Source organism: Falco naumanni, chromosome 11 (assembly GCF_017639655.2).
Source record: "Falco naumanni isolate bFalNau1 chromosome 11, bFalNau1.pat, whole genome shotgun sequence".
Lineage (NCBI taxonomy): Eukaryota > Metazoa > Chordata > Aves > Falconiformes > Falconidae > Falco > Falco naumanni.
This window is the reverse complement of record NC_054064.1, coordinates 23,481,254-23,509,022: the sequence shown is the minus strand read 5'-3', so window position 1 is coordinate 23,509,022 and position 27,769 is coordinate 23,481,254. Positions and strand designations below refer to the sequence as shown.

The window sequence follows — 27,769 nt, the reverse complement described above, 5'->3', positions numbered from 1 at the left end:
CCCAGTGCTGCTCCATGGCTGGGTGAGCTGGAAAGGCTCCAGGGCTGAGCAGGGCAGGGGGGCTTTGCCTCCCAGCCCCCAGTTAGAGCTGGCAGACAGCGTTGCCCCCCAGACCCCTTCCCACTAGATGCTGAAATTGCTCCATCTCATGGTGATTCCCCGCCCCCTCCCCAGCCCTACAAACCCTGCAAACTTTTGAAACTTTTATTAAATACAAAACCCCCGGTCTCTACGACCGAACGCTGCATTCAACGTACGCTGAAAAAAAGGGTCAGACATTCAAATGTACAAAAGTCGCCGGTGCCCCCCACCCTGGCGTGCTGCCCCGCTTGCAACCCCACTGCTGCCGGCCCCCTGCGGGGTGCGGGGTGCCGGGCCTTCCTGTCCCATGGAGGGGCACAGGGCACCTGCCCTGCACGGCCCCGGCCTCTCCTGCCTGCAGTCCCCCTGCCCCAGGCTTGGAGGCAGGGAGCCAGAGAAGGGGGAGACCCCAGTGGCCCCCAAACCGCCTGTGGGGCACCCACTGCTGGAGGGAGCTGTGGGGCAGCGCACCCCCCCATGCCAGCCACCACCAAGAGGGGTTGGGGGGGTTCAAATGAGTCCCACCCTCCCACAAAACGGGGAGGGCAGGTGAGGGCAGCCACCGGCGGGGGCTGCACACGCACACAGCATCTGCCTTTGGGGAGGGGGGACAGAATACGGCTTCCCCCCACCAGCCCTGGGGAAACTGAGGCACAGCGAGGGGCATTCGCTAACCAGAGGTCTCTGTTTGGCAGAGCTGAGGCAGAGCCCGGCTCTAAGCACCAGACTAAAGCAGAGGAAGACAGCGAGCCACGTCTGTGTGCCCAGCAGCACAGGCAGCGCCTGGCCCGGGTGGCAACCTCACCCCGACCCTGCCTGCTCAGGGGGGCCCAGGCTGCTCCCACCCCGGCTGGGGCAGCAGCAGCTCCAGCACTGGTGAAGGGGGAAGCCTGCACCCCGCTTCTCGCAGCGCTGGTGGGGACCCCCCAGCTCTCCCAGAGCAGCGGGATCTCACCCTCCCCACCTGGGGTGCAGGCAGGAGCTGGCATGGGCAGGGGGCTCCTTGCCAGGGCTGGGGCTGCCCCCTCCCTCTGTGCCAGGAGCCGCACGCTGGGCAGCCGGGCTCGTCCGCCAACACACTGAGTATGGGGCGGGGGTCCTGCAAACACACTCATGGGGACGGGGAGGGGACAGAGAAATCCTGGGCACCGAGGGCCCGGCTGGGGGGTGGCCGTCTCCAGAAGGCAGCAGAGTAGGCAGAAAACATCCCCAGCCAGTCCTGGCTCTCGAGCCGGGGCAAACACGGTGCCCAGCCAGCCCGGCCACAGAGCCGGCTCCTGGCGGCTCTGCCGGCGGCACAAGCGCTAGCCCCGGGCCAGGCGCGGGGGTGGCCGGCCGATCTCCACCGTGATGTTGGTGTACATGGGCTGGCGCGAGACCTCCACCAGCCGGTACTGCAGCGAGCTGATCCCGTCCCGCTTCATCGTCATTTTGGTGTTCTGGATCTTAGTGAATCTGGTGGAAAGGGGAGCGCGATGAGGTGGGGAGGGGGGTGCTTGCCATGGTGCCAGCGGTGCTGGACCTCCGTGGGGGTGCGCAGAGTAGGGGAGCTGGTAGCCAGAGGCATCCCAGCGACTGCCTGGCATCCCGGCTGGCCAGGCCCCTGCACTCACTCACCTCTGCGGGTTGGGCTCGTTGTGTTTGTCACGTTCGTGCTTGATCATGCGGTACCTCCCGATGCGGATGTCGGGCCTCGACACCTTCATGCCGTTCAGGGAGATGCTGGGGGGCAGGAGCAGGGGGAATCAGTGTGGGACATTCCCTGGCTCGGAGACCTCCAGGGTCAGCCCCCAGGCCAAATAAACCTGCCCCTTGTTAAACAGGGCCATGCCAAGCCAAGATGAGCAAAGCCAGGTCACGGCGAGGCCGGTGCCATGACTGAGGGCGCTGGGTGCCCCAAGCACCGCTCCCGTCCAGAGGCCTCCAGCTCCAAGGGCCGGCAGCTGCGGCCAGCCCCGCGCTGAGCCCACGCCGACAGCCGTCCCCCCCTCCACAGCCCCTGCCCTTTACATTCTCCAAATGCCGGTGCCGGGCCCTTCCCTCGGGGCCCTCCCCACAAATTAAGGGCTGCCTGAAGCTCTCTCCCAGAGCTCCACATGCTGCTTGTTCCCCACCCTGAGCCCACCTTGCATGGAAATCGCAACCGTGTCACCCCTGCCCATGCGAGGGGCGTTTTGCTCGCCTGGCCGTTACGGGCTGGCTGTGTGCCACCAGCTGTGGCAGTGCCATGGGGAAACCCGCAGGAGATGAGGTGGCAACTCTCCAGCTCCGGCACCCAACGCACCCAAGGTGGGGTGCCTGCGGGGGGGTCCGCCCCGGTGCTGCACGCAGCTGTGCTGCGGCCTGCCGGCTGCTGGCCGAAATGCCTGTGCGGCTCAGCCGCCATCGAGACGCTTCCAAGTTTAGCATCCCGGCCCTGGCCTGGAGCGGAGCCCGCAGGCACACCGCCCCGGCACAGCTCCTACCACCGCCCGAGGGGGCCGGGCCCCACCATGCTGTGGAGGGGGCTCAGCCATGAGGAGAGCATGTGGGTGCCCCACGGCCCCGTGAAGGTCACCAGCCCTGGAGGCAGAGGGTAATTAAATCCCTCCTCCAGTGTGGCGTGCCCCATGCACGTCCCTTGCAAAACGGGGAGTCCCGGCGCTGGTGAGGGCGGCAGGTCGGGGCTCAGCGGGGAGCCCCCAGCACACCCCAGCCAGAAAGGGCTGGCAAGGGGTTAGCACCTACCGGTTAAAGATGTCATCGTCCTCTCCTCCCCAGCCCCAGTATTCATTGGGAAAGCCGTTGATCTTCAGGAACTGGGACTTGCTCAGCCCAGAGACGCCTCCGAAGTAGCCAGCGTAGGGCAGCCTGCAGGTTGAATGCAAACAGTTCAGCCCCAGGGACAGGCCAGGATGGGGGTCAGCCCCATGGGGACCTCCAGGGACAAGCACCAGCCCTCCCCCGTGTCACCCTCCCTCTCAGGGCTCTGTGCCCTCTTCCCATCCCACGTCCACAATCCCAACCAGCAACCCCATGCCTGTTCCAGGTGAAAACTGAGATTGGTGGCCCCAGTGTCATTCTGGCAAGGCCACCTCAGCCCTGCCGGGGTGGAAACACTGCGGCACCCCAGGGCACACACCTGAACCCAAACTTGTCCATGCCAACGGCAAAGTGCCGCGGCTGCTCGTAGCAGCGATAGAGGTTGCGGTCGTCCATGGGGATGAGGTCCACATCACTGAAAATGAAGCAGTCATACTCCTCATCGTCCTTGAGAGCCTCCAGGAACCCCACGTTGAGCAGCTTGGCCCGGTTGAAGGTGTCCTCACCAAACTGCAGGGCAGAGCTCAGTGATACCCACTAGCCCACCCCAGCCCCACTACCCCGTCGCCCTCGCCCCTCTCACCTGGTTGATGATGTAGATGCCATAAGCCACCTTCTGCCGGCGCAGGATGGGATGCAGGTAGTGCAGCCAGTACTTGAGGTGGTGCTCACGGTGCCGGAAGGGGATGAGGATGGCCACCTTCTGCCGGGGCAGGCAGTCCGGAGGGGTGTACTTGCCACCCTGGCGCACATCGGGGTTCTCCCGCTGCACCCGCTCCATGCTCATGGGAGAGCTGAACTCAATGAGCAGGCGCCCGACTGCAAGAGGGAGGGCAGGATGATGCCCACAGGACAGGACATGGTCAGGGTCATGGTCACCCGCAGCAGAGCAAACAGTGAGGGGGACCTGCAAGGGGGACCGGCACTACCGAGGGCAGAGGACACCCAAAACCTTTCCCAAACAGTGCAGAGAGACTGGGCAAGCTGCTAATAAAACCCAAACCCAGCTATCCTGGTACCAGTTCCAGGCTGGAGTTTCTCCACTGCTCCGCCCCTGGGACCACTGGGAAGCTATGCCTAGAGCCCAGGGGGCAAGGACGCCACCCATGGGCACCCACTTCAGCCCCACACTTGGAGCCAGAGCCCAACTCCCTCCCTATGCTCACCCCACACTTCTCACCTAACCCAGGAGGTGTCTCCTGGCAGGGCTGCAAGGGCTTCTCAGTGGCGGACTGGTTGGCGCTGGGCTTTGCGCTGGGGGACGGGGCTTCAGCACCAGCTGGCCCGTAGCTGGGGACGGTGCTGTTGGGGCGGGAGGAGTTGGAGAAAGGGTGGGCGCGCGAGGCGTTCCTGGCGTTGAAGCGGCTGAAGAAGTCCAGGTGCTGCGCATAGACGTCGAAGTAGAGGATCATGATGATGACGAAGTGGAGCAGGCAGAGCAGCAGCACGGCCTTGCAAATCCTTTCCAGGGTCACCCCCAAGAGCAGCCTGGTCATCTTCCGGGCATGAGCAGGCAGACATGTGCGCTCAGCAGGGCAGGGAGGCGGCTCCAGCCACGGTCCCAATCCTACCGAGACACCCCATGTTCAGGACAGTCCCAGCCTGAGCCCCCAACCCCAGCTTGAACGACACTAGGGCAGTGGAAGCAGCACAGGCCTGATGCAGAGGTGATGGGCTCGCAGGTTAGTATGCCAGAGAGCACCCTGGGGGGGATGCTGTGCTTGGACCCCTCCTCTGAAGGCACAGCCATAAAGACACAAGATGACCCCAGCCCCACGCAGCAAGTCTCCTCCCTGCTTCCCAAGGCCAAGCCCAGGCCAGATCCACTCCTCATCCCCTCCAGCTGGCGATGGGGATACCCCGACAGGTGCCACAGAGAGCCTCTGTGGAGGCTGGGCCCTTGGAGAAGGTCACGCTTTCCAAAAACGCAGCCAGACGGGGATGTACCAAGGGTGCCGTGGGTGTTGCCACCAGCCACCCCTTTTGGAGGCACCCTATTTCCCTGCTCCCCATACCCCAACCCCCCCACCCCCAGTGCTGCCACCCCAGCAGTGGCATGGAAGCGGGGCCGGCAGCAAATGCCTTGCCAGCGGGGCCCTCCTTGGAGCAGCCAGCGCGGCGAGCAGCAGCATGGCAGACACCGAGCCAAGCCGAGCGGGACGTCCCAGCCCCTGGGGTGGGGGTCCCTGCCATGTCCAGGGGGGTCCAGCTTACAGCCAGCAGTGTGGGTCCTCTCTCCTCCTGCTGCTGGTGGTGAGGCCCCGGGACGCTGGGAGCTGCTGGGAGCCAGGGTCCCCTTATCTCCCACATGACACCTGGAGCTGGGCCAGAGCCCTGCTGGGAAGGCAGCCGGGAGAGTCACTGGAGGGCCCCAGCTGAGCCAAACCGTGTCTGGCCCTTCCCAGCCCCGCCACTGTCGGGCTCGGGCCACAGCATGGCTGGGCACTCCAGTTCCTGCCCTGGTCCCTGCCCCAGTCCCCGCTCTCAGGGAAGTTGCTTGGACAAGACAAGGCAAATGCAAGGGACAGGCACAGGGGTTCACAAGGTCTCAGAGACCCAGGGACAGGCCAGTGCCCCTGCAGGAATCCTGGGGGGCGTCCCAGCGGCCTGGGAGCCGCGGCAGGACCCCCCAGCCGGAGCGCAGCTAGGACCTGAGGGTGCTGGCAACCAGCCCAGGGCCTGGGGCCAGCCCACCAGCAGCTGCCAGCCCTGGCCAGTGGGGCCCCCCGGGGAGCTGCAGGGCGAGCGGGCAGTGACAGCAGCACGGGCTGGGAGCAGGGATCGGAGCAGAGGTGCGAAGCAGGACCCCCTGCCCAACTCTGCTCCAGCTGCCCCTCTCGCAGCCGCAGGGCTGTCCCTGGCAGGCAGCGGGGTGCTGGCAGGAGCCCACTGGCTGGCAGGCAGGGAGGTGCTTGAAAAGGCTCCGAGCCCAGCACCCCAAATGCGTCCACCCTCTCTCTCTGTAGGATGTGGAGCGGGGTTCCCGTGGGCAGGGGTCTCCTGGCACATGCCGGCACCCCAACCCTTCATCCAGGTTTTTTCTAGAAAGTCGCCCTCTGGAGAAAAGCCAGCTTTGCCATTATCTCCCAAACCTTCTCACAGTCACAGCGCCCTGTCACCCAGCACAGCCCTCGACACAGGGACCTATCTGCCCCCCCACCAGCGCCTGCCAGAAACCCTCCCCAAAAACCCTCGCAGCAGGCAGCACATGGAGCAGTGGCGTCTGAACAGCCAGGCAGGGAGGTGCTAGGGAGGAATAAGAGCGGGTTGTAGGGACCCTTTAGCAGGGCGGTCCACGAGGCAAGTAGAGAGTGATGCTCAACGGGAACAAAAGCGAAGCACTCCATGAACGGCGGCCACAGGATCTCATGAACATGAGTGGGCTTAAAAACACGCGCTAAGCAGGGGGCTATGAAACATGATGTCATCTGCCCCCATCGCAGCGTCTTTGCAGGGTGCAAGAGGCCGAAAGCAACCCGGGGTTGGGGAGCTGGTCCCCAGGGATTCACCCCCGTGTGGTGTGTGCCATAGGGCTGGTGATGCTTGTTTTGGAGGGGATGCTCCATGGTCCTCCCTATGAGCCCCATCCTTCCCGCAGGACATTCCTGGGCTGGGAGAAGGGAGGTGCAGGGACAACTGATGGCCCCGGTGCCACCAAAGGTGGCCTCCTCCCGGCCATAAAGCAGGGCGAAGGGGTGCATGCAACACCCCCACCCCCCCCACCCCACCCCCATTTTTCCCAGTCACCAACACACACAAACTTATTAAAAAACGAGAAACAACCTCAAAAAGAGGCTTCTTCCAGAGCCGGGGCGGTACCACCCATAAGTGACCGGGATCACATCCCCCGGTGGCATCCCGGGCCTCCCCCACCCGGCCAGGCCTGTCCGCGCCGCTCCACTCACCGCGGCCTCGGGGCTGCCGCGCCGCCCCGGCGCCGGTCAGCGGCCCCCGCCGCCGCTTCCTTCTCCTCCTCTTCCTCCTCTTCCTCCTCCAGCCCCGGCCGCCGGCCCGCGGGCTCCCCATGCCCGGGGCTGCGGGGGGCCCTGCCGGCCGGGCCGCCGCACCGCCGAGAGCCGCAGGGAGACGGGGCCGCGCCCGCACGCCGGCTCCGCCCGCCGCCGCACCGGGCGGGGCCGCCGCCACCGCCCGCCCCGCGCCCCGGGGCCGCGCCGCCGCCGGGCCGGGGCAGCCCCGCGGGGACCGGGACCCCCCGGGAGGCGCCGCGCCCCCGCCCCGCCCCGCGGCGCTCAGCCCGCGGCCCCCGCGCGGCACCGGGGACCCTCCGAGGAGCCCCGCGGCCACGGGGACGGGGTCCCCCGGTGTCCCTCCCCTCCCGCCCCCTGCGGGCGGCGGCGCTTTCACGGCCCCCCCCGGGGCGACTCCCGCGTCCCCGCGCGTCGGTGCTGGCTCAGCACCCGCCGCAACCCATCTGTGGCTCCTTCCCCCGCCCCCCGGGCTCCATTGCTAGGAAACACCGAGAATTCCGCTCTCCCTACCACGACAGCATGGCCGTAGGGTCCTGGGCTGGTCCCATCGCCACTTCGACCCACCACCGGGAATTCTGGCGCTGCCCACAGCCCCTCACTTCTTGCCCGCCGCCCCACGGCATTTGTGCCCGCTCTGCGCAGCCCCTGCCCTCCGAGGCCTCTGCGCGCCCCGCGCCCGCTCACCCAGCCGGGGCTCTCCCTCTGCCCCACGGCCGCTCCCCTCAGAAGACAACCTTCAGGCGGGACTGGCGCCCACCCAGCCCAGCCCTGCTCCACCCTGCAGGCAAGCCCTGGGAAAGCTGCCCGGCTTCTGCCTCCAGCTCTGGGTTCGGCTCCTTGGCAGGTGGCATATCGCCTGCGGGTACTCACACACCGTCACCAAGTCATCTTCCAACTCGTGCTGCTCCTAAAGTGACACAAGGCGCAGAACCAAAGAGCACGCGTGCCCCTAGGACAAGAGATCACCGAGTGCGCCCAGGTCACTGCTGGTGACTGCAAGAGGCAGGCCATGGGCCACCCTGAGACCAGCCCTGGTGGGTCTCGCATCCTCACAAGGGGCCTGTGGGCAAGCCTGGAGCACATTCCCCTGCCAAAGCCGTGATAACACACAGGCTGGACATGGAGGGTGGGAAAGCACCTTGCGGAGGGAGACTTCTGACAGCAGGTAGATTTCTATCGAGCCAAGGCAGGGCAGGGCAAGACCCATCCCTGAAAGCCAAGTTGATGAGTCTTTCAAGACAGTTGTTAACCAGCCAGACTATTAACCCATACCACAGCTTCTCTACCACCAGCACAGGCTCTCCAACCCCAGGCATCTCATTCCTAAACACAGCCCCGCAAGTCTGGCACAGGTCTGAGGAGATGGCCCTGCAGCTTCTAGGGGCTTCAAATGCCTCTGGCCTGCAGCACCAGCAATGCCAGAGGACAAGGGTACAGCCCTCACACGGGACAGGCAAAACCGCCTACACCTGACACCCTTTCTTTGAGCAGGTAGGGCCCAGCTCATGTCCCTGCCGTTACGTGAGGCACAGAGCTCCTGTCGCAGCCTCCAGGCCTAGAGGGCAGCCAGCAGAAACAGAGGCTTGATTTGCCCCAGCAGTCTTCCTGCAACCAGGGCTGAAACACGCTGCTGTCCCAAGACACAGCGGACAGTGCGGAGCACAGCTGGGAGACCAGCAGAGCTCCGGGAGGCCCTGCAGAGGCAGCTGCCCTACTCCAAGGGCAAAAATCGGCAGGTTTGAACCCTTCCCTGGCTCCAGCAGCCTCACCGCTGCCCAGCCTGTCGCATCCAGGTGAGGAGAGATGGGCAGCTCCAGGCACGCAGCTGCTCTGACACAGCACTGGAAGCGCCAGGGGAATCAATGCTTCCCTACAAAGGGTGCACTGGCAGCACAGCAGGATGAGGGCCTTGTACTGGATACAGCAGACTGCAGAAGCATCGGCTCCAGGCTCTCTGCAGAGCTGAGGCAGGAGGACCTTGTTCTTCCCTTCCCCCAAGCAGCAGATGAGCTGCAGGCCCAGCTGTCCACAGCCAGCTTTCCCACACTGTGTTCAGCACAGCCAGGGAGAGGGGAGCAGAGGCAGCACGAAGCGTCCCCGCTGCCGGCCCCCCTTGGACAGAGGCACTGCACACTAGGGAGCCCCAGCACCCCCCAGGCAACAGTCACACGAGGGAGCTGCTGCCTGAGGACAGCCTTGGAAGGGGCAAAAGCTTCACTCCTCCACCCTTCTGGCTGGCGCTCCCCAGCTGCACAATGGAGCTACGGATATCGTGTACACTCCCTCTGCACTAAACTACCTGGATGGGAGCCGAAGGGCCCAAACCAGCTTGTGCCTGCGCCTGCCTCACACGGGGCACTGCCAGCGCCGGTAGGAGCCTGGCAGAGGCAGCATGGGGCTGCTGCTGCCTGCTACAGCAGCCTCCTACCTGCTCTGGGCAGCAAAGCAGAGCTCTGCCTTCCCACAGCTCAGAGAAGTTTGCCACTTGCAGGCCGAGCAGGTTAACCCCACACAGGGAGGACACCACCAGGCTCCTGGTGCAGGACAGGGACTTTGCCAGAGGCACAGAGGGGAATTTTCAGGCAGAGGGTTAGCTGAAATCACCACTTGCTCTCTGCAAGCCTCCCCAGCATGCACGGGGCAGAGGAAGAGCTGCATCCTTGGATGAGAACCATATTTATTTCACGGACACAGAATTGCACTGGTGGTTGATTCTACACACACCGAGGACACGCAGCAGCAGGGCCCCACGGGCTGGGCCTGGCTGCTGGGGGCAGAATTCACACAGAGAAATTTGTTTCTTCCAAGGGGCCGACGGATCAGCAGGATGGGGCTCTGCACAGCCAGGCTCCTGCTGCTAGGCAGCTCCTGCCCCAGTCAAGGATAGAAACATTAAATAAGTATATACAGCACCTCTTGGGGCAGGCTGGAACAGGCTTGGTGGGACAGGGCTCAGTTGCCCATTTTTACTTTAGATGTCTAGAAAGAAAGAAGAGAGGTTAGGCTGTGCCCCACAAACCCCAGTCCAGCATCCCAGTCCCACCCAAGCACCCTGAAACCATCCAGAAGCTGAAGACAGCTTATCAGCCCCACCAATAAGACATGAGCACCACACATGGTGCACCCAAGGTGACACCCTCCATGACAGTTGCTCAGAGGGGCCATCAAAAGAGCTCAGCAGGCTGCTGCAAATAGGCACGGCATGCTGTGTGGAAAGCTGTGCCCCCCACCCAAACCTTGTGGGCAGCCTCCTTGCCCCAGAGCAGAGGATTGTGCTGGAGCCCAGGTGTCTCTCCCTGGAGCTGAGGAGCACCCAGGATGACAGGCACATTGTGCTCACATAAACCCTGTGGCCCCAGGAGGCAGGTACCTGCAGGATAGCGACGATGACCCCAAACAGCCCTATGGCACTGCCAAAGATCTCCACGATCAGGATCTTGACGAAGAGGCTGGCGTTCTGGGCGTCAGCCAGGGCAGCCCCGCTGCCCACAATGCCCACGCAGACCCCACAGAAGAGATTGCATAACCCCACGGTCAGGCCAGCCCCAAACATGGAGAAACCTGTGAGAGAGGAACACTGCAAGAGCAGGGGGTAACCCCCTTCTACCTGCACCTGGGGCATGCTGCAGCAGCTCTGCCTCGAGGTGACAGAAGCCCCAGAGCTGCCAAGCATCAGCAACATCCTCCTGTTTGGGAAGGAAGACTGCTCCAGGGTGCGCAGCAGCTCCTGCAGTGCCAGGCCAGCAGGTGACAGCAATCTTCTGCCACCCAAGGGAGGAGCAGTGCTGCTGCTGGGCAGCACAGCCCCGTGGGTGCAGGAGGGCCTTGAAAAGGTAACTAAAAAGCTGCTTTTTGGCAGAAGAGTCACATGTCCTTCAGGCACCTGCAGTGGGCCACGGGCCGGTCAGAAGGTGGCAGTCAGGGTTGTGGCAATGCTCACAGCGATGGCACCAGGGATCAAGCAGTCCTTACCTGCGTGGTAGTTCCTGGCTCCAATTGCCTCTGGGGTGACTGCAGAGAAAGGCTGAGAGAAAGCACAGGGTCTGCGTTAGCGCCAAGTCTGTGGTCCCTGGGAGAGGTACCTGTCCCTGATACAGCATGAGGCAGCCATATTTTGGCCAGAGTTGCTCCCTGACTCCATGTCCCTGGGTGGCTTGACACTCACCTTGTGTGTGCTCCCCCAACCTACTCTTCAGCACAGACAAGGACCACCACACAGACCACCCGCCCAGGTGCTCCCAGAGCCACAAGTGTCCGAAAGTCCCCACAAGGCCACTGTTCACAGCACTGGCCCCTGCCCAGCTGCCTATCCCCACTGTTGCCCCAAGGCCGGTGCAGGGCAGCCCACATCTTCCCATACCTCAGCCATGTTACTGATGACAATTGCCATGATGATCCCGTAGATGGCCACAGCCTCACAGAAAATGATGCTGTGGGAGAAAGGCAAAGTCTGAGTGCCATGCCTCCACCCGGAGCAGCCCCCACCACTTCATGCTCAGCCAGTCAGCAGCCAGACCCCTCCACAGCCATATCCGAGCTTGTCCCACTGCTGCCAAGGGCAGAAAGGCAGTCCAGCCTACCGACCCCTTTTTCTCTCAAACAAGGGGGAGCTGCCAAACACAAAGGTCGGGTGCTGGTTGTGCTGTGCCACCCAAGTAAGCTGTGACAGACCTGTGGGAAGCAGGCCCGGGGAGCCCTGCCCTCTGCTAGCCCCCTTCTGCTCCCTCAGGGAATGGCTGTGCAAGGTCTGGCCAGGGGAACCCTCGCCTCGGGCAGGAAATATGATCTCATGGTGTTTGTTTAGAACACACTGGGCTCATTCACTGCATGATATTGCACAGCGACTCTTCAAATCAGCACTCTGGCTCCTTTAGGGTTCTTTGTTTTGAAAGCAAACAGCAGCAGCAGCTCAGCAAGGATCCGTCTGCCAGCAGCACCCAGCTAGAGATGGGTCAGGAGCCTCTGCACAGGGCTGGGACCTGCTCAGGCATGGCATGAGCCCTAACCCCAGGTCTGTGCTTACCTGACCAGGTTCTTCGTTTTGATCCGAGGGGCTTTGACTCCACCACCGATGATGCTGGAGCCTGTGATGTAAATCCCCCTGTGGCAGACAAGGGTGGTTGGTGGAGGGTCTGGTACTCGCAGAAGGATTCAATAAGGAAACCAGGATCTTCCAGCTGAGCAAGAATCAGTCATGCAGCTGGGGGAGAACGTGGGCTTGGCCTGTCCACCCCCAGGGTAGAAGTGGTCCCAAGCTTCACCACCTATGCCAGCGGAACTGCTGGGGCACAAGAGCCACTGCATGGCCTGGGCTCAGGGGTACGGCTTCCAGAGAGCCAAAGACATCCCTGCCTCTCCACTGCAGTTGCAGCCTGTGAGGCAGCCTGCCTAGACCCCCCCAGGAGCCCAGCAACCTGGCCCCACTGCTGCAGTGACCCGCATAGCCCCACACGTACATGCTGTCCTGCTACTGCCTGCCATGGGGAAACCACAGTGTTTACACAGCTACCAAGGTGGGACAGTAGGAGCCTGATGAAGAGCCAGACGCACTCACCAGGCAGCTCCCACCACGGACAGGGAGATGGCTAGACCAATGCCCAGGTTGCACCACATGAAGGGTGAGGTCTCTGTCAGGAACCTGAAGAGAAGCGAGCCCTGAGTTAGCACAGGCTGAGTCCCCCTTTTCACAGTGCACAGCCCCAAAGCAGGTACCCCCCACTCGATCATGCAGCCCAAGATGGGTTGTGGACTGCCAGACAGTGGGACATGAGAGCCTGTCTCTGCCAGCCAGCAACTCAGAACCCTCACCCACACGGACAGAGATCTCACCCCCAAACCCTCACCGTGAAGGGAAAGCTTGGGCTGGGAGAGGTGGTGAGAAAGGCAGTGATGGCTGCACCAGGATCCTGTATGGAGCCAGCCAGACATACACGTGGGCTGCATCTATCCCACTTATTGGGGAGCTGAGGCCCTACTCACTGTAGCTCTTGTTCTCCTGCAATCCAGTGACCACTGCTCATCACTCAGAAACGAGCACTGTTCCTGGCAGGCACTGCCAGCACCACCCACTTCACACAGCCCTGAGGATGCCAGCATTTTCAGGGAACTCACCAGGCCACATCAAAGCGGAAACCCAGGTCAAATATTGTGTAGCAGATCCCTAGAAAGCAAGAGTGACACAGAGACCTTCAGACAGGTACCAACTACCAGCCCGGCACTGCTGTTTCCTCCCCGGCCTGCAAAGCCTGGTGTCACACGCAGTAGCCCTGCAGAGCCCAGGCACATCCAGAGGTGCTCACACCAAAACCCTGCCCTGCTCTGAGCTCATGAGCGGGAAACACGGCTGCAGACCAGAAGAGATACTTGCTTTTTGCATGGCTGACAGTGTGCAGCTGGAAAAGAGACTGTGACCTAACGTCCTGAGGAACAGATAAGCACAGGCAGCGTGGCACTGTCTGTCACACTGTCTCTTGCACACACACTGTCCCCACACCAGATAAGGAGGGTGAAGGGACGGCTCTATCATTGCCGACTAGAGCCAGTGGCTGTGTGACACTGACCCTGCATACAGTCAAGAAAAGAATAAACAGGAAACTTCTGAAATGCTTAAAAGCAGTGAAGAGGTCACTACACATGTCCCAGTGCTCCCTCCTCCAGTGAGTCACAGCCTGCAGGCAGGGGATGATGGCAAGCCACAACATGGCCAGCACGACCACATGCCCCAGGTCAGAGGAGCCCTTCCCTGCCCATAGCCAAGACCCGCAGGACAACTCATTCCACATAAGACCTCAGCACTGCAGTGTAGGGAGACCTGCCAGCCTCACAGCAGGGATGTTCCCACTGTTCCTATGTGCCAAACCACTCCATGCCTGACTCAGGGCTCAGTGCACCGGCAGAACATACCAGGCGAGCTGGCCCCAAAACGGGAAGCAGTAACACTGGTCACTCCTGCCTGCAGAATCAGGGTGCCTCCCTCCCCTGCAGCAACACACACAAATGAGGAACGGTACCACCATGGCCAGGGAGTGCAGAGGGAGGCCACATCCCAGCCTGCATACTGGGTGACCTTCAGGGACGATCTCTATGGTGCTAGGTCCAGCCAGTTTGCAACTTGTGTTCTGGCTTTGCTGCTTGGCTGGCTGAGCAGGAACTGAACCTAGCCAGCCTCAGCTGCCCCCACTCCCCAGGAGTGGTAAAGAACTACAACCGGCTCAGGGCAGATCCTCAGGGCACCTTCCATCTCTTCAGGCAGGTGTAGCCTTGGATTCATACACAAGAGAAACAGGGCGAAGGACACTTTCCTGTAAGCTGGGTCACCAGGACCAGAGGACCAAAGCAGGGGTGAGGACAAGGAGAGGAAGGACAACGAGAGGAAGCACAAAGAGGCACCACCGCAACACTGCACAGGGCGAGATCGCTTCCTGCTTGTGCCTTTCCTGAAAAGGGATTGCAACAGGACGGGAACTTAAGAGCCTGTGGGCTCAACTTGTTGAGATTTTCCGACAGTCTAAAGTTCGCAACATGCATCTGCACTGGCGCAAGCCATGTGATTCAGAGAATCCACTAAGGCAGCCCCGTGCCCCACACTGGGTTCCACAAGGCCCTGGAAACACGAGGAAGTGAGACACCCTTTGCTTCTGACTCGGTCTCTCCCCTCACCCAAATACTGAGGCAAAAGCCAAGGTCTCCCCAGCCTCCGACTGGCTCATGGTCACACTTCACTCTGCACTGAAAGAGGAAATAACTAGCAGCTCCAGCACAAAATCTTCCTGCTACCCTTTGGGCAGTAAACCCATCCTCAGTGCTGCTGAGCCCAATGCCATCAGCAGCAGAGTCTGGGGTGCAAGAAGCTGCCATGCACCGGGTCTGCAATGATCCTGACAAACCTGCACATTTCCTTATGCCGCCACAGCCTGGCAAAGCGGGAGGGTGATCTCCATCCAGCAGACATTAACCAGCACAGCCTGAAAAAACAGGCACCTGCATTTACCTCCCCTGCCCTGCGAAAACCAAACACAGCCCCTGACTGGCACCGGCACCTTTCCACTCCGGCACACGCAGAGAAGCAAATCAGCCGCTCAGGCTGGACAGGCTCAGAGTGCCGAGAGCTGGCAGCTACACGGCGCTGCCAGGGGCCCCAGCCGCCCGAGGGAGCCGCTGAAAGCACCCGGGGGTGATGTCCAGGCTGAGGAGCCCCACAGCAGCGCTCCCGGTGCCACGGCAGGCCACGGGCCAGCCCTCCCGCCGGCAGCTCGGCCACCGGGGTACTAACGTTACACCTCCTCAACCCCCGCCGTCCTTCCCCGCCACACCCCAGCCCCTCCCCGGCCAGCGGGGGCGCAGGCCCGACCTGCAGCCTCTCCTCACGCCCAGAGCCCCCTCCTGCCCCGCGGCCCCGGTCCGACCCTGTGGCCCGCCGCCCGGCCCCCCCGGCCCCGCTGACCGACGCCCAGCATCGTGGTCCAGAAGGCGAGGCCGAGCCCCGAGTACAGCAGCGCGAGCCCCGTCATGGCGGCAGCGGCGCGGGCCGAGCCGGGACGGAGCGGGCCGAGCCGGGGGCGAGCGCGAGCGCGTCACCTGACCCGCGCGGGTCACGTGAACGGAACCGCAGCGTCCGGACGGAAAGAGCGTGACGCCACCGCCGCCGCGCCCGCTTATTGGCTGCCCGGCCTGACGGCCGCGCGGGATCTACCTAGATCGTAACGCGCCGCGACGGGCGCCTCTTCCCATTGGCTGCTCTTCCCCTCACCGCCCTGCCGTAAAGTGCGATAGGTCCCGCCCCAGAAAGGGCGGGATTTCCGGGAGAAGGGAGGGCGGTGCCGAGTTATCATTGGCCGACTCCGCGCCCCAGCCCGGAAGCGGGCGCAGGGGCCCCGCGTGGCGGTCTTGACCCGCAACCCCTTGGCGCCATGGCAACAGCCTTCAGTAGCGACGGGGAGGCCGCGCTGCGGCGGGAGCTGGGCTCGACGGCGGCGCCGCGAGGGGACCTTGACGGCTTCTACGAGACGGACCGGGCCGCCGCCTTCGTGCGGGATGGCGGGTTCCGCAAGGTGAGTGGGGCCGGGGGCCGCAGCAGGGCCGGGAGCTACGGGCCGCCCCTCCCTGGTGCCTCACCCCCTCTCCCCCCCCCCCCCCCCCCCCCCCCGCCTCCAGGTCGCCCTCCAGTTCCCCGACGAGCTTCTGGCGGACGCGGCGGCGTTGGCGGCTCGGATGGAGGAGGCGACCGGGGCCGAGATGTACGTCCTAGGAGACACCACGTACGGCAGGTTGGTGTGGGGGCATGTCCCGAGGTTTCTGCACGGGCAGTAATGGAGCTACCCGTCTCCAGCCTGGTAGGGCCGAGGGATGGAGCTGCTCAGGCAAGGGATAGTGGTGCCGTGGAGAAGGAAGAGCTCTACGGGGTAGAGCTTGTCTGACATAGGGTCCTCCCCACAGCTGCTGTGTGGATGAAGTGGCCGCCGAGCACGTAGGTGCTGAGGCGGTGCTGCACTACGGCCCAGCCTGCCTCAGCCCCTGCAGAAAGCTCCCGGTGCTGCACATCTTCGGGCGGCAGCCCCTGGACATCGGGCATTGCGCAAAGACCTTCCGGGACCTCTACCCTGACCGGCAGAGCCGTGTGGTGGTGCTAAGCGATGTGGTCTATGCCCATGCAATGGGTGAGTGCTCTGCGGCAGGGAGGGGGTCTCTGGTGCTGCTCTGAGCTCTGCAGAGATGCCAGGAGGAGAGTAGGCAGGCACTCCCCAGACACTGTCAGCCTTGACTTCTGTCTTCTCCTCTCCCCTAATCTGCTGCCCCACCTTCTGTGGGCACATTTCATTCTCACTCTTCTCTCCCTTCAGGTGAGCTGGAGCAGGAGTTGTGCCCTGAGTACCCCAATGTCATCTTTTCTAGAGTGGTGTGTGGGGACCCTCCTGGTCCCGCACTACCTGGAGAGGAGCGGCGGTTTGGTCGCCAGTTCCTGGTGGAGGCACCAGGAGGGCTGCAGGACTGTGCCATGTTCTACGTGGGAGCCGAGGGCCTGGCCCTCACCAGCTTCATGCTGACCTGGAACCGTTGCCCCTTCAGCTCCTTTGATCCTACCACCGGCTGTGGCCGCCACGAGACTCTCAATGTCAACCGGGCCCTGATGCGACGCCTCTACCTGGTGGAGCGGGCCCGGGACGCCCACGTGGTGGGCATCCTGGTGGGCACCCTTGGCGTGGCGGGCTACCTGGCTGTGCTGCAACACCTCCGGGAGCTTCTGCACCGGGCTGGCAAGCGCAGCTACACACTGGCTGTGGGGAAGCCAAACCCTGCCAAACTGGCCAACTTCCTGGAGGTGGATATCTTTGTCCTGGTGGCCTGTGCTCAGAACTCCCTGCTGGACTCCAGCGACTTCTACCGGCCCATTGTGACGCCCTATGAGCTGGAGCTGGCCTGTAACCCAGCCCGCGAATGGACAGGGAACTACCTCACTGATTTCCGAGACCTGCTGCCAGGTAATAGCTAGAAACTAGCTGCCCAGCACCCTCCCAGGGCATGTCCTGTTAAGCTCCCTTACCCGGAGGTCACAGTTGTCTCAGCTCTGTGCTGGTTGGAGGATAGATATGAGTATCAGACTAATGTTACTATTTCCCAACAGGTGCCTGTGCACATGTTGAACTCCCACCGGCCATCCCTGCAGCACAAGCTATTCCTGACATCTCGTTGATCACAGGGGAGATGCGTGCCACCCACCTCTGCGAGCCCCCAGCCTCCCAGCTGCCCCCTAGCACTACCCTGGCCTGCAGGGACCAGACACGGGCCCTTGCAGAGATCAGCCCTGCTGGTTTGTGATTTGGTTTTCTGGTGGGGATGAGCCCTGGTGCAGGGGAGGTGCTGCCTCCCTGCTTCCAGTAACAATTCCTAATTCCTTTTCTCTTTCCTTCCAGCCTCCTTCCTGGAGTCCCGCAGCTGGCGGGGTCTGGAGCAGCAGCTGGGGCAGACGCCCATCTCCAAGGCTATGCAGGGCCGACGAGGGATTGCCATTGCCTATGAGGATGAGGGACGTGAGCAACCCTGATTCAGCAGCAGCATCGGCACCCAGCCAGAAACAGGGCCATGTGGGTGCCCAAGCATTGCCAGCCAACAAGTGTTGGAGCTGTGAGGGTCTCTCAAGGGTCTGGACCTGCCACCAACTGGCCTTGCATTGGATGCAGCTTTGGGTCAGTAGTACTGTGGTGGGAGAGCAGGTGTGTGTGTTCGGGGATGCCCGGGGCTTACAGCCAGGGCAGCAGCAGGGCCAGGAGAGGTGCTTGGCCTGGACCAGCCTCTGAAGGTTCCCCAGTCCAGGGCAGTTTTGGCCCTACATGCAAAAGTTAGAGCTTTGCACAAGCTGACAGTCTGAGGACTTGAGGCTTTTGTGGGCTACTGTTACTAACTAAAGCTGAATGGAAAAGGACTTGTAATGAATCATTTTCTAGAATAAAACACGGGCTGAGGAGCACAGACAGGGCTGACACCAGGTGTGCCAGAGTGAAAACACAGCTCATGATGCCTGCTTGGGGAGCACAGCTCTGTGTCTCAGCTGAAACCAGCCTGAGAGAACAGAAGACTGGAACCAGGACCCCCAGAAATGAAAGCATGGTTGCAGGCTGGGCAGAGGGACTAAGGCAAGTGGGAGAGGGCTCTGGGCGTGAGCAAGCCCCTTACCTGCTCTAATGAGCAGCACTGTGGCACACCCCCCCTGTGCTGCAGGGAGGACCCTGCATTTGGCGGGGGTGGAGTCTGGCCCCTCTCATGTGGGGTAGGACTGTTTCTTCTCTGTGACCTGCTCTGTGCTGGGCAAGGACGGCGTGGTGAGCAAGGGGGACTGTTTTTTGCCATCCCTCCTGAAGCCAGGACAGGAGGCTTTGAGGCCTCCCAACCTTGTTTTAAGCCCCTCTGCTTGGCTTTTCCTCTGAGCCAAGGTGCAGGCAGTCCAGGCACTGCAATAACGAAAGCCACAACATAGAAATATTCTTAATATAATTAGGTGCAGGGCCTCCCCCCTCCCAACCACACACATACAAATGAGCAGGGGGCAAGCCACCCTGCCCAGCCAGCCACTGCCGTGGGCACAGGGGCAGCCTCCCCGCCGTGGGGCACAGGCACCCACGGGGAAGTTCTGGGGAAGGGCTGGTAGCCCAGGTGCAGGGCAGCCCTGCCCAGGCTTCCCCCGCTGCCACCTCCTGCAGCCGGCACTCCTGTCCCCTGTGAGGGGGGAGCATGCTGGGGGAAACAAAGATGCTGACACCGAGATGTGGCCACCAAATCTAGCTGAGGAGCGTCCCGAGTGGGTTAATTCTAGGTGGAGGGTTATTCTATGAGCCGTACTGCAGCAGGGCGGGGAGGATGGGGGCTTCCTTGCAGGGAAGAGCTGGTCCGGGCAAATTGTCCGCGGTCCTGGCCAGGTGCTCAGTAGTCTGCTGTGTATTCTGTGCCATGCAGCCCTCGGCACAGCAGGGTGAACTCCTTCACCATCTCCTTCACTCGCCGCTTGTTCACACGCTCTCTGCTAAGACAGGGAGGGGACAAACATGAAGCAGGAGGGACACATCAGGCCATGCAGGATGGGTCATTCCCATCACACATGGGGCACAGCCACAGCAAGCAGTGCACGAACCTGAGGATCTGCTGGCTGAAGGTCTCCTTCTGCTCGGGGCTGACGCGGGCTGAGGGGAAGCCATCCTGCTGCATGGCCTCCTTGATCCAGACACTCAGGTAGCTGAAGCAGTGCTTGTTCAAGGCAAAGAGGATTTCTGCAAAGTGATCCATGAGGCTGCGGGAAGCCTGGCCACCGATGCCCTGCCACAGAGCAGACAGACCCTGCTGAGCCCCCCATGTCGCCATGCCTGCACCTGCCCAAACTGGTGGGCTGTGCCCCCAGTTCTGCAGGGGTGCTGCTCAGCAATAGAGCCTAAAGCTGCCCGATGCACCCGTGGTCCTGGCATCTCACCTCCAGCACTGCCTGCAGCAGCACTTTGCCATTCTCATGCACGACCTGTCCCACCGGGGCGATCTCTCCACAGCGGGGCAGCAACTCGGTCTGAAACACAGAGCCCGGCCAGCTCAGTGCCAGAGCAGGCTCCACACTGCAGCATTCTTGCCCAACCTGCAGCCCCACTCCCGCCCTCCCAGCTCTCAGTGGGCTGCACGATGCCACAATACTCACAAAAAAGCCACAGGATGCTTTGACTGTTGGGGCCTCAGGAAACTTGAGGGAAAGAACACCTGTAGGCAGAAATCACTCAAGTTAGCAGCCAAAACCCCCATGTGTCATCCTAAATCAGCCCTGTGGTCCCCAGCCCCTGGTTGGTCTGTGCCCAGCTCTGCAGGAGCAAGCTGGCTTCTCTGCAGAGCAGTTCAGAGCCCGTGCCCGTGGTACTCACCACACTGAAACACTGCTTTGACATCCAGGTTGCTACACAGGAAGAGGTCCGGCTTCCTTTTCAGAGCCTGCAAGGCACACAGACAGGCAGCATAAACCCAGCGCTGCAGAGGCAGCCAGGAAGCCTCCAAGGAACCCAGTGCCCCAGACAGCCTCTGCCTGGACGCACACTTACCTGGGCACACTCACGGTAAACAGCAGATTCAGAGAGTACAGCAGGAAACCATCACTTCCCCCACCCCCCCACCCCCAAGAAAATGTCCATCAGCCACGCAGTTTGCTACGTTCAGGGACCACCGACCCCAGGACCTGAGGAGAGATGCCACAGCAGTGTACACACAAATGCTTTGGTCCCAGAGACGGGACAGAGGACTCCTGTCCCTCCAGAGTAGGCCAGGCAGTGGTAGCACTCCCAGGACAAGGACAGCCATGCCAGGCTCAGCAGAGACTGGTCACTTGTGTGCTTTGCTCCTCTCCTCTTGATGATGTTGGCATCCCTGGGGTCACAGCAAGTGGTTCACACCATAACCCCAGACTGGACTAGCAGCTTGCACTGCTTGGGCTCCAGGACACAGATGACGATGAGACACCAACATTGTTTGGCAGTTCCTGAGCAGCAAACCTGTGGTCAGAAAAGCTTTGGGTTTTTTCTGCCACACAGCAATCCCACCAGCCTCTGTGGGGGGTCAGCCACTGCTGCTGGGGACACGTGGAGCTATGGCACCTCGTGCAGTGGCTTGGTCCCTCCTGTGCTGGCACTGGGCAGTTACCGGAAAGAAATGTTTCAGCCTGCACCTTCCACTCCACGGGAAGAATTTCTGCCCTGCCACAGTGAGCCCTGCTACGTAAGGTGACCACATCCGTGCCCTGACCACCATGCCACCATGCCCACTGCTGTGGGCCAGTACTGGGGATGGCAGCCATGCCTCCTGCCCTGCTGTCACTGTGACACAGGGGAACAACAGCCACAGCACTGGAGTGGCCCCGCTCTGTGCCTGGAGCTTGGACAGCAGGATACCAGGGCAGGCAGCCCTTGTGCTGAGCTGAGTGCAAGGCCACTGCTAGCCTCCAAGTCTGCTCCTGGGGATGAAAAGAGGGACAGCTTTCAGCTGGCAGTGCCCAGGATGCATGGCCATCTGCCCACAGCCATGGTCTCTACTTGGAGCAAAATCGGACTCATTTCCCACCTCTTCTTCTCCAGGGAAAGCCCACAGCCATCTGCCCAGTGCAGAGAAGCAGCTGAGGAGCAGGTTTCAGGGTCACCCCATCTCCCTTCTGACCCTTTGTATCACACGCTGCAAGAGATGACTCAGGTCTGGGCACCAAAGGCATCGCTGTGCCAGATGGAGCTGGCACAATCGCAGGGACCTGCTTTCCTGCTAGATACAAGCAAAGACCTTCACAGGGGCGATCAGAGGCCATGTTATACCTGTGTGTATATACAGACTGTGTGCATCATCCCTCCTGATGAGCTAGCACCAACATCAGAAGGCTAGCTAGTAGGTGGGCAATGGTTTAGAAACACACCCCACCCATCGTGGCTGATGTCATCTAGTTGGCCCCACACCGGACAAATTCTTGCAAAAGACTTTGTAGTTTTAGCCATGGGAGACTAACACTGGGGCCCTGGCGTGGGCTCCAGAGCAGCAACTATGAGCCTCTCCCACAGCAGCATGCTGCTCAAGGGCAGCTGGCTCCTGCAATACCACCCAGCTGCAGGTTTCTCTACCCTGCCCATCCAAGGAACTGTTTTTAACCCGAGTCCTGCACGCTGCAAGACTGTTCAGCTGGCACAAGGTTCTTCCAACATGCTCACATTGCCACCTACCTGCAGGGTGCTCCTCCCAGCCAAACCAGACCCACGGCAGGCAGAGCCCCGTAAGCTCTCCTGCAGACTCACTGCGGCATCTGCTCCTCAATCAGTGCCATGGGGGAAAACGTGCCAGTATTGGGAGGGCTCCTTCCTAAAGGACACCTTCACCAAGCAACCGCAGAGTGCAAGCCCAATCCGGGCACACATGCAGAGGTGCTTTCTAGCCCCATGAGATGGCACCTTGTGGAGTTTCTCCCATTAGCAAGCTGCACCAGGTAGAGCCAGGGGCTGCTTCCCGGCACCCGGAATCATGCTCCAGCTCTGGGGCCTCTTACTGCCAGTCTGTCCTCCCTGTCTCCTGCCAGAGCAGCTCTGCCCACATGTTCTGGGATGGGGACAGGTCTTCAAATGCTTTCAATCATCCTCCCACATCCTCTGCTGCAGCAGCCACTGCAGAGGTAGGCACTGGCTCTCCGTCGAGGGCTGCCCTGCAGCCTGGCACAAAAAGGATGTCAGGTTCTTCTCCAAGAGAGCTGGGAGACCCACCACACAGGTCTTCAAAGCAGGCTCCTCTTCTGCACCCAGCTCTTCAGAGGCAGGCATTGAAGGACACCAGACCCCACTCCTCCAGCAGACAGGGGACAGTGGTGGGCTACACGGCCAGTTCCTGCAGCTCTCCAGAACATGCAGATCAAACCCTTGTGCCTGGCACCACCGTCTCTTCCCAGACCACATGTCTGGCAGAGCAGAGCAGACCCTCCAGCTTTGGAAAGGGCACATGAGCTTGGTCAGGCACCAGAGCCAGGGAGGAGCAGTCAGCCCTGCCTGCCAGGGAGAGGGGATGCTGAGCCCATGTCCTCCACCGGGCTCTATGGCTGGAGCAGGTGTGGTGGAGAGATCAAGGACTGCTGCATGCAGCCTGGACCAGGCCAAGAAGTGAAGAAGGTGGGGGACAGCACTGGCTGTACCATCACAGAAGGTCACTCCCGCGTCTTCTGCCCAGTGAGGCCCCAATTGCCCAGTCTGCCCCAGGGCTCCCCGTCAGGGGAGGTCACCACAGTGCTCCCAAGGTCCATGCTGGCATGGAACCCTGCCAGGGTGGATGGATGTGCCTGCAGTCCCAGTGGGGAGGCAGGCTGGAGACCTGCAAAATCCTACCTGCAACTGGGAGCATACACATGAGTGGTACCCACTGGCCAGGGAGCGGGCGAGAGCTACCAGACACCAGAACCTGCCTGATTTTGCTGATGCAGACCCAGGTATGAGCCCCAGCCACCACAGCCATGTGGTCCTGGGCACAGGTGCTCCAGCTGCGTGGGTGGCAAGAAGCTCCATAGCCCTCCAGGCGGGATGCTCACCTCAGGCACATCAGCAGCGATGCTCCGCACCATCCCCAGCACGCAGCAGAGGCAGGAGGGGAGCAGCTGAGGACAGATCTCACTGCAAAGGGTGTTGGCACCACTCTGCAGCCTTACAGCAGACCGGTTATTTTCTGCTTAGGTTTGAGTAGTAACAGTAACTCCAGAGTCTCTGGCATCTGTAAGACATTTGGTTTAAGCCAGCATGCTCTTGTGATCAGCCAGCCATTGTCAAGAGTGGATTGCCAGTTAATGGTGGCAAGATGATGAGCCGCACCAACTGAGCGGTCCCACAGACTGCAACCAAGCGCAGATAAACACACTGTAAAGTCAACTGAAATCCTGTCACACAGAGAGATGGCTCCCTGTGAGCTGGTGACAGCTGATGTGCAGCTATCAGGAGGCAGGAGCTTCTTCTGAGTTACCAGAAGGTAGGAAAGTACTTGCTGGCAGAGGGAGAGGACAAAAGCACTGTCTGCAAGGAGAAACCAGAGGAAATACCACAGGGAAGATGGTATTTCCACCAAGGTGATCCATCACAGGAGCAGACGGTCTGGGAAGTGGGAAAGGCTCCACCTTGACACACTCTTGGGTCCAAACTCACTCCTGCTCTGGGAGATGCATTACTTTGTCAAGGGCTCCACAGATGGAGCAGGCTGGGATGAAAGTACAGCCCCCACCACGTGATAATTGGATCTGAAGAGATCCAATTTCTCTCTGACTTTAATCCTTGGATCTTCAAATGCTCAACAGCATCACCACAGAGCATGGTCCTCTGGAAGAGGACAGGCTGGACCCACCTCTGCCATCAGCTCTTGAAGTCCTGGGAGCAAGGAGCCAAGCGGGAATGGCAAGGCTGTTTCTTGATGGATTTCAAAGCACCCCGTCAACTCATCAGCCTTGGGGAGAGGGGCAGGCCAAGGAAGAGGAGGAAACCTTGAAACAAGTCCTGTGTGTAAGGACAGAGGGCGGGGATGGGATCCTTTGGTCTCTGTGGGGTTGCTGGAATAAAATGTCCAGGAAAACACCAAGTCTTGAGCGGATGGTGGTGGGCTGGCAGCATGATGTCAGATACCTCGCAGTGATTCAAGATGGAGCAGCCGTGGAGATAGGAGCCTCTGAGCTGCTCCTGCAGCAGGGTCTCCGGCACACTGGAGCCCAGGCCAGCTGCCAGCACACCACCCCAGCACTGCCGGCAGATCCTGTGCAAGAGGGCAGTGTGTAACAGCTTCCCAGCAGCTGGGCTGGGTGGTGGTTGCTCTCACCGCACACCTCATGGAAGTGCAGCATGGCTGCACTTCTGTCTCCAAAAGAGCACAAATGTGCCAGGTCCAGACATGGAGAAGGACCCTAAGCCAGAGAGAAACTCGGCACTTCCCAAAGAAACAACAAATAGCCTTGGAAGAGTCTCTCAGGGTCACCTAATGCCCCATCCCCTGGCAGGATCACCTCTACCTGCCCTCCAAGAGCAACAGGTTTCTTAAGTCCTTCCAAGCCCTTCAAACGACAGCAGCTCCCCGGGTGACTCCCCCATGCTCTTAGAGAGATCTTCTACTGCCTGACCTGGATCCTTTTCCATGATTTCTTTTAACTGTTTGTCCCACTCGACGAGAACAGAAAAGGGGTTTTTATCTACGACCAGGACATTACCTTTTACACACTCCAAGACCCATGCAGCTCCTCAGGCTCCCATCAGCCTTTCCTCCTCACCATGTGTACAAGGTGGTCATCTTCCCAGATGCTTTTTTTCTCTGTGCTCTCCAGTTTGTATCTACAGAAATGTGCCCAAACTGGGCACAGTTGTTTAGCAGAGGTCCCGCCACTGAGTGGCTGGGGAGGACACCTCCATGAACCTCACGCACAGAACCCATCTACCATCCTCCCATCACGTTTGAAACCCTTGTTAAAAGGTCACAGCTTCCAAAACCAGCGCTGGCAAAAGCTGTGAATGCTTTCTGATCATCTCAATTATGTTAAATCTTTCAAGATGAAAAGTAAGGAAGAAAATGCTGCAATATGGCTTGTTAGATGTGACGGGTCTCAGTGGGATCTGGGCATCAAGGTGAGACCCATGAGGAGCAGACCCTGCCCGGGGGGTGCGGTACAGTCCCGTCGCCTGCTCCATCCCACAAGACCCATGTGTGGGCTGAGCAGCTGTCCGAGGGGGCTGGCAGCTTAGCGCCTGCACGTGTCAGACACCCCTCCCGGGCTGCCGGCAAGGGCAGGATGGTCACAGCTCTGGCAGCTGCCTGGATGGGTGTTCCTGCACAGCCACCGGGCCAGCACGTTAGAGGTCTCGCCATTACAGAAATGAAGCAGAAAGTGACTCTGCCAGGCCCCTCCTTGCCATTGAGGAGGGGTACCCTGTGGCTACGTGCCAGGGGACACATCTCCAACAGAGGCGCTGAGTGCATCAAGAACATCAGGGCATCTCCCTCATGGGCCACAGCGGGCTGAGGAGCACTCTGGGCTCCTGCTGCTGATATACACACACAGCTCTGGCCCTGTCTGTCCACCACCAGCGGTGACACGAGTGCCAGCCCCACAAGCCAGTCCGTGGCCCTTACCACGTCGACGCAAATTTTCCCCACACATCACTGAGCCGGCAGCATGGGAGTGCTCCCGGGCTGCAGGCGCAGGAGCTGCCACCAGCCTGAGAGGCTGCCGGGGCAGGAGGCAGCGTGGCACCCTGGCAGGTCCGGACACCATCACAAGCACATTGCTCAGAGCCGAACCCTGGCAGCTGCCTGCTACCAGGGCAGGGGCTTGCTCCCACCGGCCCTGGGGCAAGGCAGCCAGCTCAGCCTGTCCTTGCTCTGGAGAACCCATCGCAGGGCAGGTAAATGGGTGGGAAAACATCCACTTAATGCTCTAATTTGTCTGTCACCCAAGGGTGACTGCAGCAGCAGCCCCGAGCACCCCGCGCCAGCTTCAGCAAGGCGAGGGGGTGGCGGCTGGAGGCTGCCCTGCAGAGGAGGGCACTGCCCTGGGGATGGTGCAAACCCAGAACTAAAGGAGAATGTTTTGTTTTCAACTTCCACGGAAACAGATGGAGAAACTCGATATTCAACTAAAAGGAAAAAAAACGTTGTCAACAGAAAGCTAAAAATAGGTTTAAATTGAATTAAAAAGAGAAAGAGAGAGAACAGAAAGTGAATGAATAAGAAACTAAAACACACCTGTGCCAGGAGTTGCATAAATGAATCAACAATATCAGGATGATCCCTGGGCCCTAAAATATAATAAAGATGTAACTTAAGAGAAAAATCATACAAACAGCAACTCAACATCATATAGTTATGTGATACAGAAAGAATTTACAAGTGAAAACAGGAGTGTAAGGGAGGAGGGGTGTGTGGGGAAGGGGATGGGCAACATGAGCAGCTTGAAGCAAGTTAAAGAAACAAAACATACAAAAAATCATGAAACTTGGAGAACCCAAGAACAGAAAGAAACTGCAAAGGAAAGGGTCTGAAGCCCCAGGGTCTCCACCTAGCACCTGGGTGCTGCAGAGCCAAGGAGGAGATCTTCATGTCCTTGGGGAGGAAAAGGAGGAGGAGCAGGGGCTATCTGGGCACCATCTCCACAAGGAGAATTAGAGCTTTTGCACTGTGGGGACTGAGCGGGTGTCTTCAGAGCACCATTTGGTCCTGGAAGATAACTGCAAGTGAACGACAACACCTCAGCAAACGCTTGACAGGCCCAGCCGGGCTAAGGCGTGCACATGCTTGTCACCAGCACCAGCTGCTCAGGAGCCCCTGGCACAGTCACCCTTCCACCCCGTTCCCAGATGCTCTCCAAGACACCGAGTCCAGGACTCCCCTGGAGGTCTCTTCCAGCATCCTCCTGGGAGAGAGCAGCTCAGTGCCCACAGATCTCCATGCCAGCACCACTCACCCTACCTTGGCATCTGACTGTGCACAGACACGTCTTGGTCCCTGTGGGGTCAGGCGTCCCCCCTTCTCCTGCTGCCCGTGGGCTCCGCAGAAGGGGTTTGCCCTGCTCAGGGCTGGCTGCCCACCAAAGGGGACCCACAGGGCAGGTGGGAGCACACAGTCCTGGGCACACAGCGAGCCGGACAGCCGCTTGCCTGAGCAAAGCTCGCGTCCAAGCGTTGGCACAGCTCGGGCTTCATCCCCTCCCCTTTCCTCCTGCAGACATGCCTGCTGCTGCCTGGAGGCATCGCCGCCTCCCCGGGCACCCAGCCAAAAGGGTTTCAGCGTAGACGCATCCACACGCCGCTGGCAGAAGCTGGGACCCGATCTCCAGGTAAGCCTGGCTTGCTTGCCACTGACCCCGGTGACACCTCAGCACAGCAGGATTTACTCGGACCGTGGTG

General features: G+C 60.7%; 4 protein-coding genes across 6 annotated transcripts in view; 1 reads left to right on the top strand and 3 right to left on the bottom strand.

Annotated features, from left to right (window-relative positions):
• Positions 1-190: 190 nt before the first annotated feature.
• On the bottom strand, positions 191-6,890 carry B4GALT2 (beta-1,4-galactosyltransferase 2). 2 transcript variants are annotated; one of them, XM_040610045.1, is made up of 7 exons: positions 6,789-6,890; positions 4,064-4,450; positions 3,467-3,702; positions 3,203-3,393; positions 2,809-2,931; positions 1,699-1,803; positions 191-1,536 (listed from the first exon to the last, which is right to left on the bottom strand). In XM_040610045.1, the coding sequence occupies exons 2-7, from the start codon at positions 4,377-4,379 to the stop codon at positions 1,386-1,388; spliced, it is 1,122 nt and encodes a 373-aa protein (XP_040465979.1). In that variant the 5' UTR covers positions 4,380-4,450; positions 6,789-6,890; the 3' UTR covers positions 191-1,385. The 2 variants fall into 2 exon arrangements, with proteins under 2 accessions (XP_040465979.1, XP_040465980.1); XM_040610046.1 differs by lacking the exon at positions 6,789-6,890 and adding an exon at positions 5,098-5,136.
• A 2,642-nt stretch (positions 6,891-9,532) lies between these two features.
• Positions 9,533-15,486, bottom strand: ATP6V0B (ATPase H+ transporting V0 subunit b). The gene is made up of 8 exons (XM_040610047.1): positions 15,316-15,486; positions 12,984-13,032; positions 12,427-12,510; positions 11,896-11,973; positions 11,233-11,302; positions 10,845-10,896; positions 10,243-10,433; positions 9,533-9,851 (listed from the first exon to the last, which is right to left on the bottom strand). The coding sequence occupies exons 1-8, from the start codon at positions 15,380-15,382 to the stop codon at positions 9,825-9,827; spliced, it is 618 nt and encodes a 205-aa protein (XP_040465981.1). The 5' UTR covers positions 15,383-15,486; the 3' UTR covers positions 9,533-9,824.
• A 232-nt stretch (positions 15,487-15,718) lies between these two features.
• DPH2 (diphthamide biosynthesis 2) lies at positions 15,719-18,338 on the top strand. The gene is made up of 6 exons (XM_040610416.1): positions 15,719-15,922; positions 16,026-16,138; positions 16,308-16,528; positions 16,712-17,350; positions 17,494-17,679; positions 17,783-18,338. Exons 1-6 carry the CDS (start codon positions 15,782-15,784, stop codon positions 17,911-17,913), a joined length of 1,431 nt encoding a protein of 476 aa, XP_040466350.1. The 5' UTR covers positions 15,719-15,781; the 3' UTR covers positions 17,914-18,338.
• Positions 18,339-18,840: 502 nt separating this feature from the next.
• IPO13 (importin 13) overlaps positions 18,841-27,769 on the bottom strand; it is a 32,129-nt gene continuing 23,200 nt past the window's right edge. The window contains exons 15-20 of one of the 2 annotated variants that reach the window (XM_040610414.1): positions 26,610-26,662; positions 20,261-20,327; positions 20,044-20,102; positions 19,828-19,917; positions 19,495-19,676; positions 18,841-19,386 (exon numbers count right to left, since the gene is read on the bottom strand). In XM_040610414.1, the coding sequence (XP_040466348.1) occupies positions 19,287-19,386; positions 19,495-19,676; positions 19,828-19,917; positions 20,044-20,102; positions 20,261-20,327; positions 26,610-26,662 (551 nt within the window). In that variant the 3' untranslated portion in view covers positions 18,841-19,286. The remainder of the gene's footprint in view (positions 19,387-19,494; positions 19,677-19,827; positions 19,918-20,043; positions 20,103-20,260; positions 20,328-26,609; positions 26,663-27,769) is intronic. The other variant, XM_040610415.1, reaches the window with a different exon arrangement.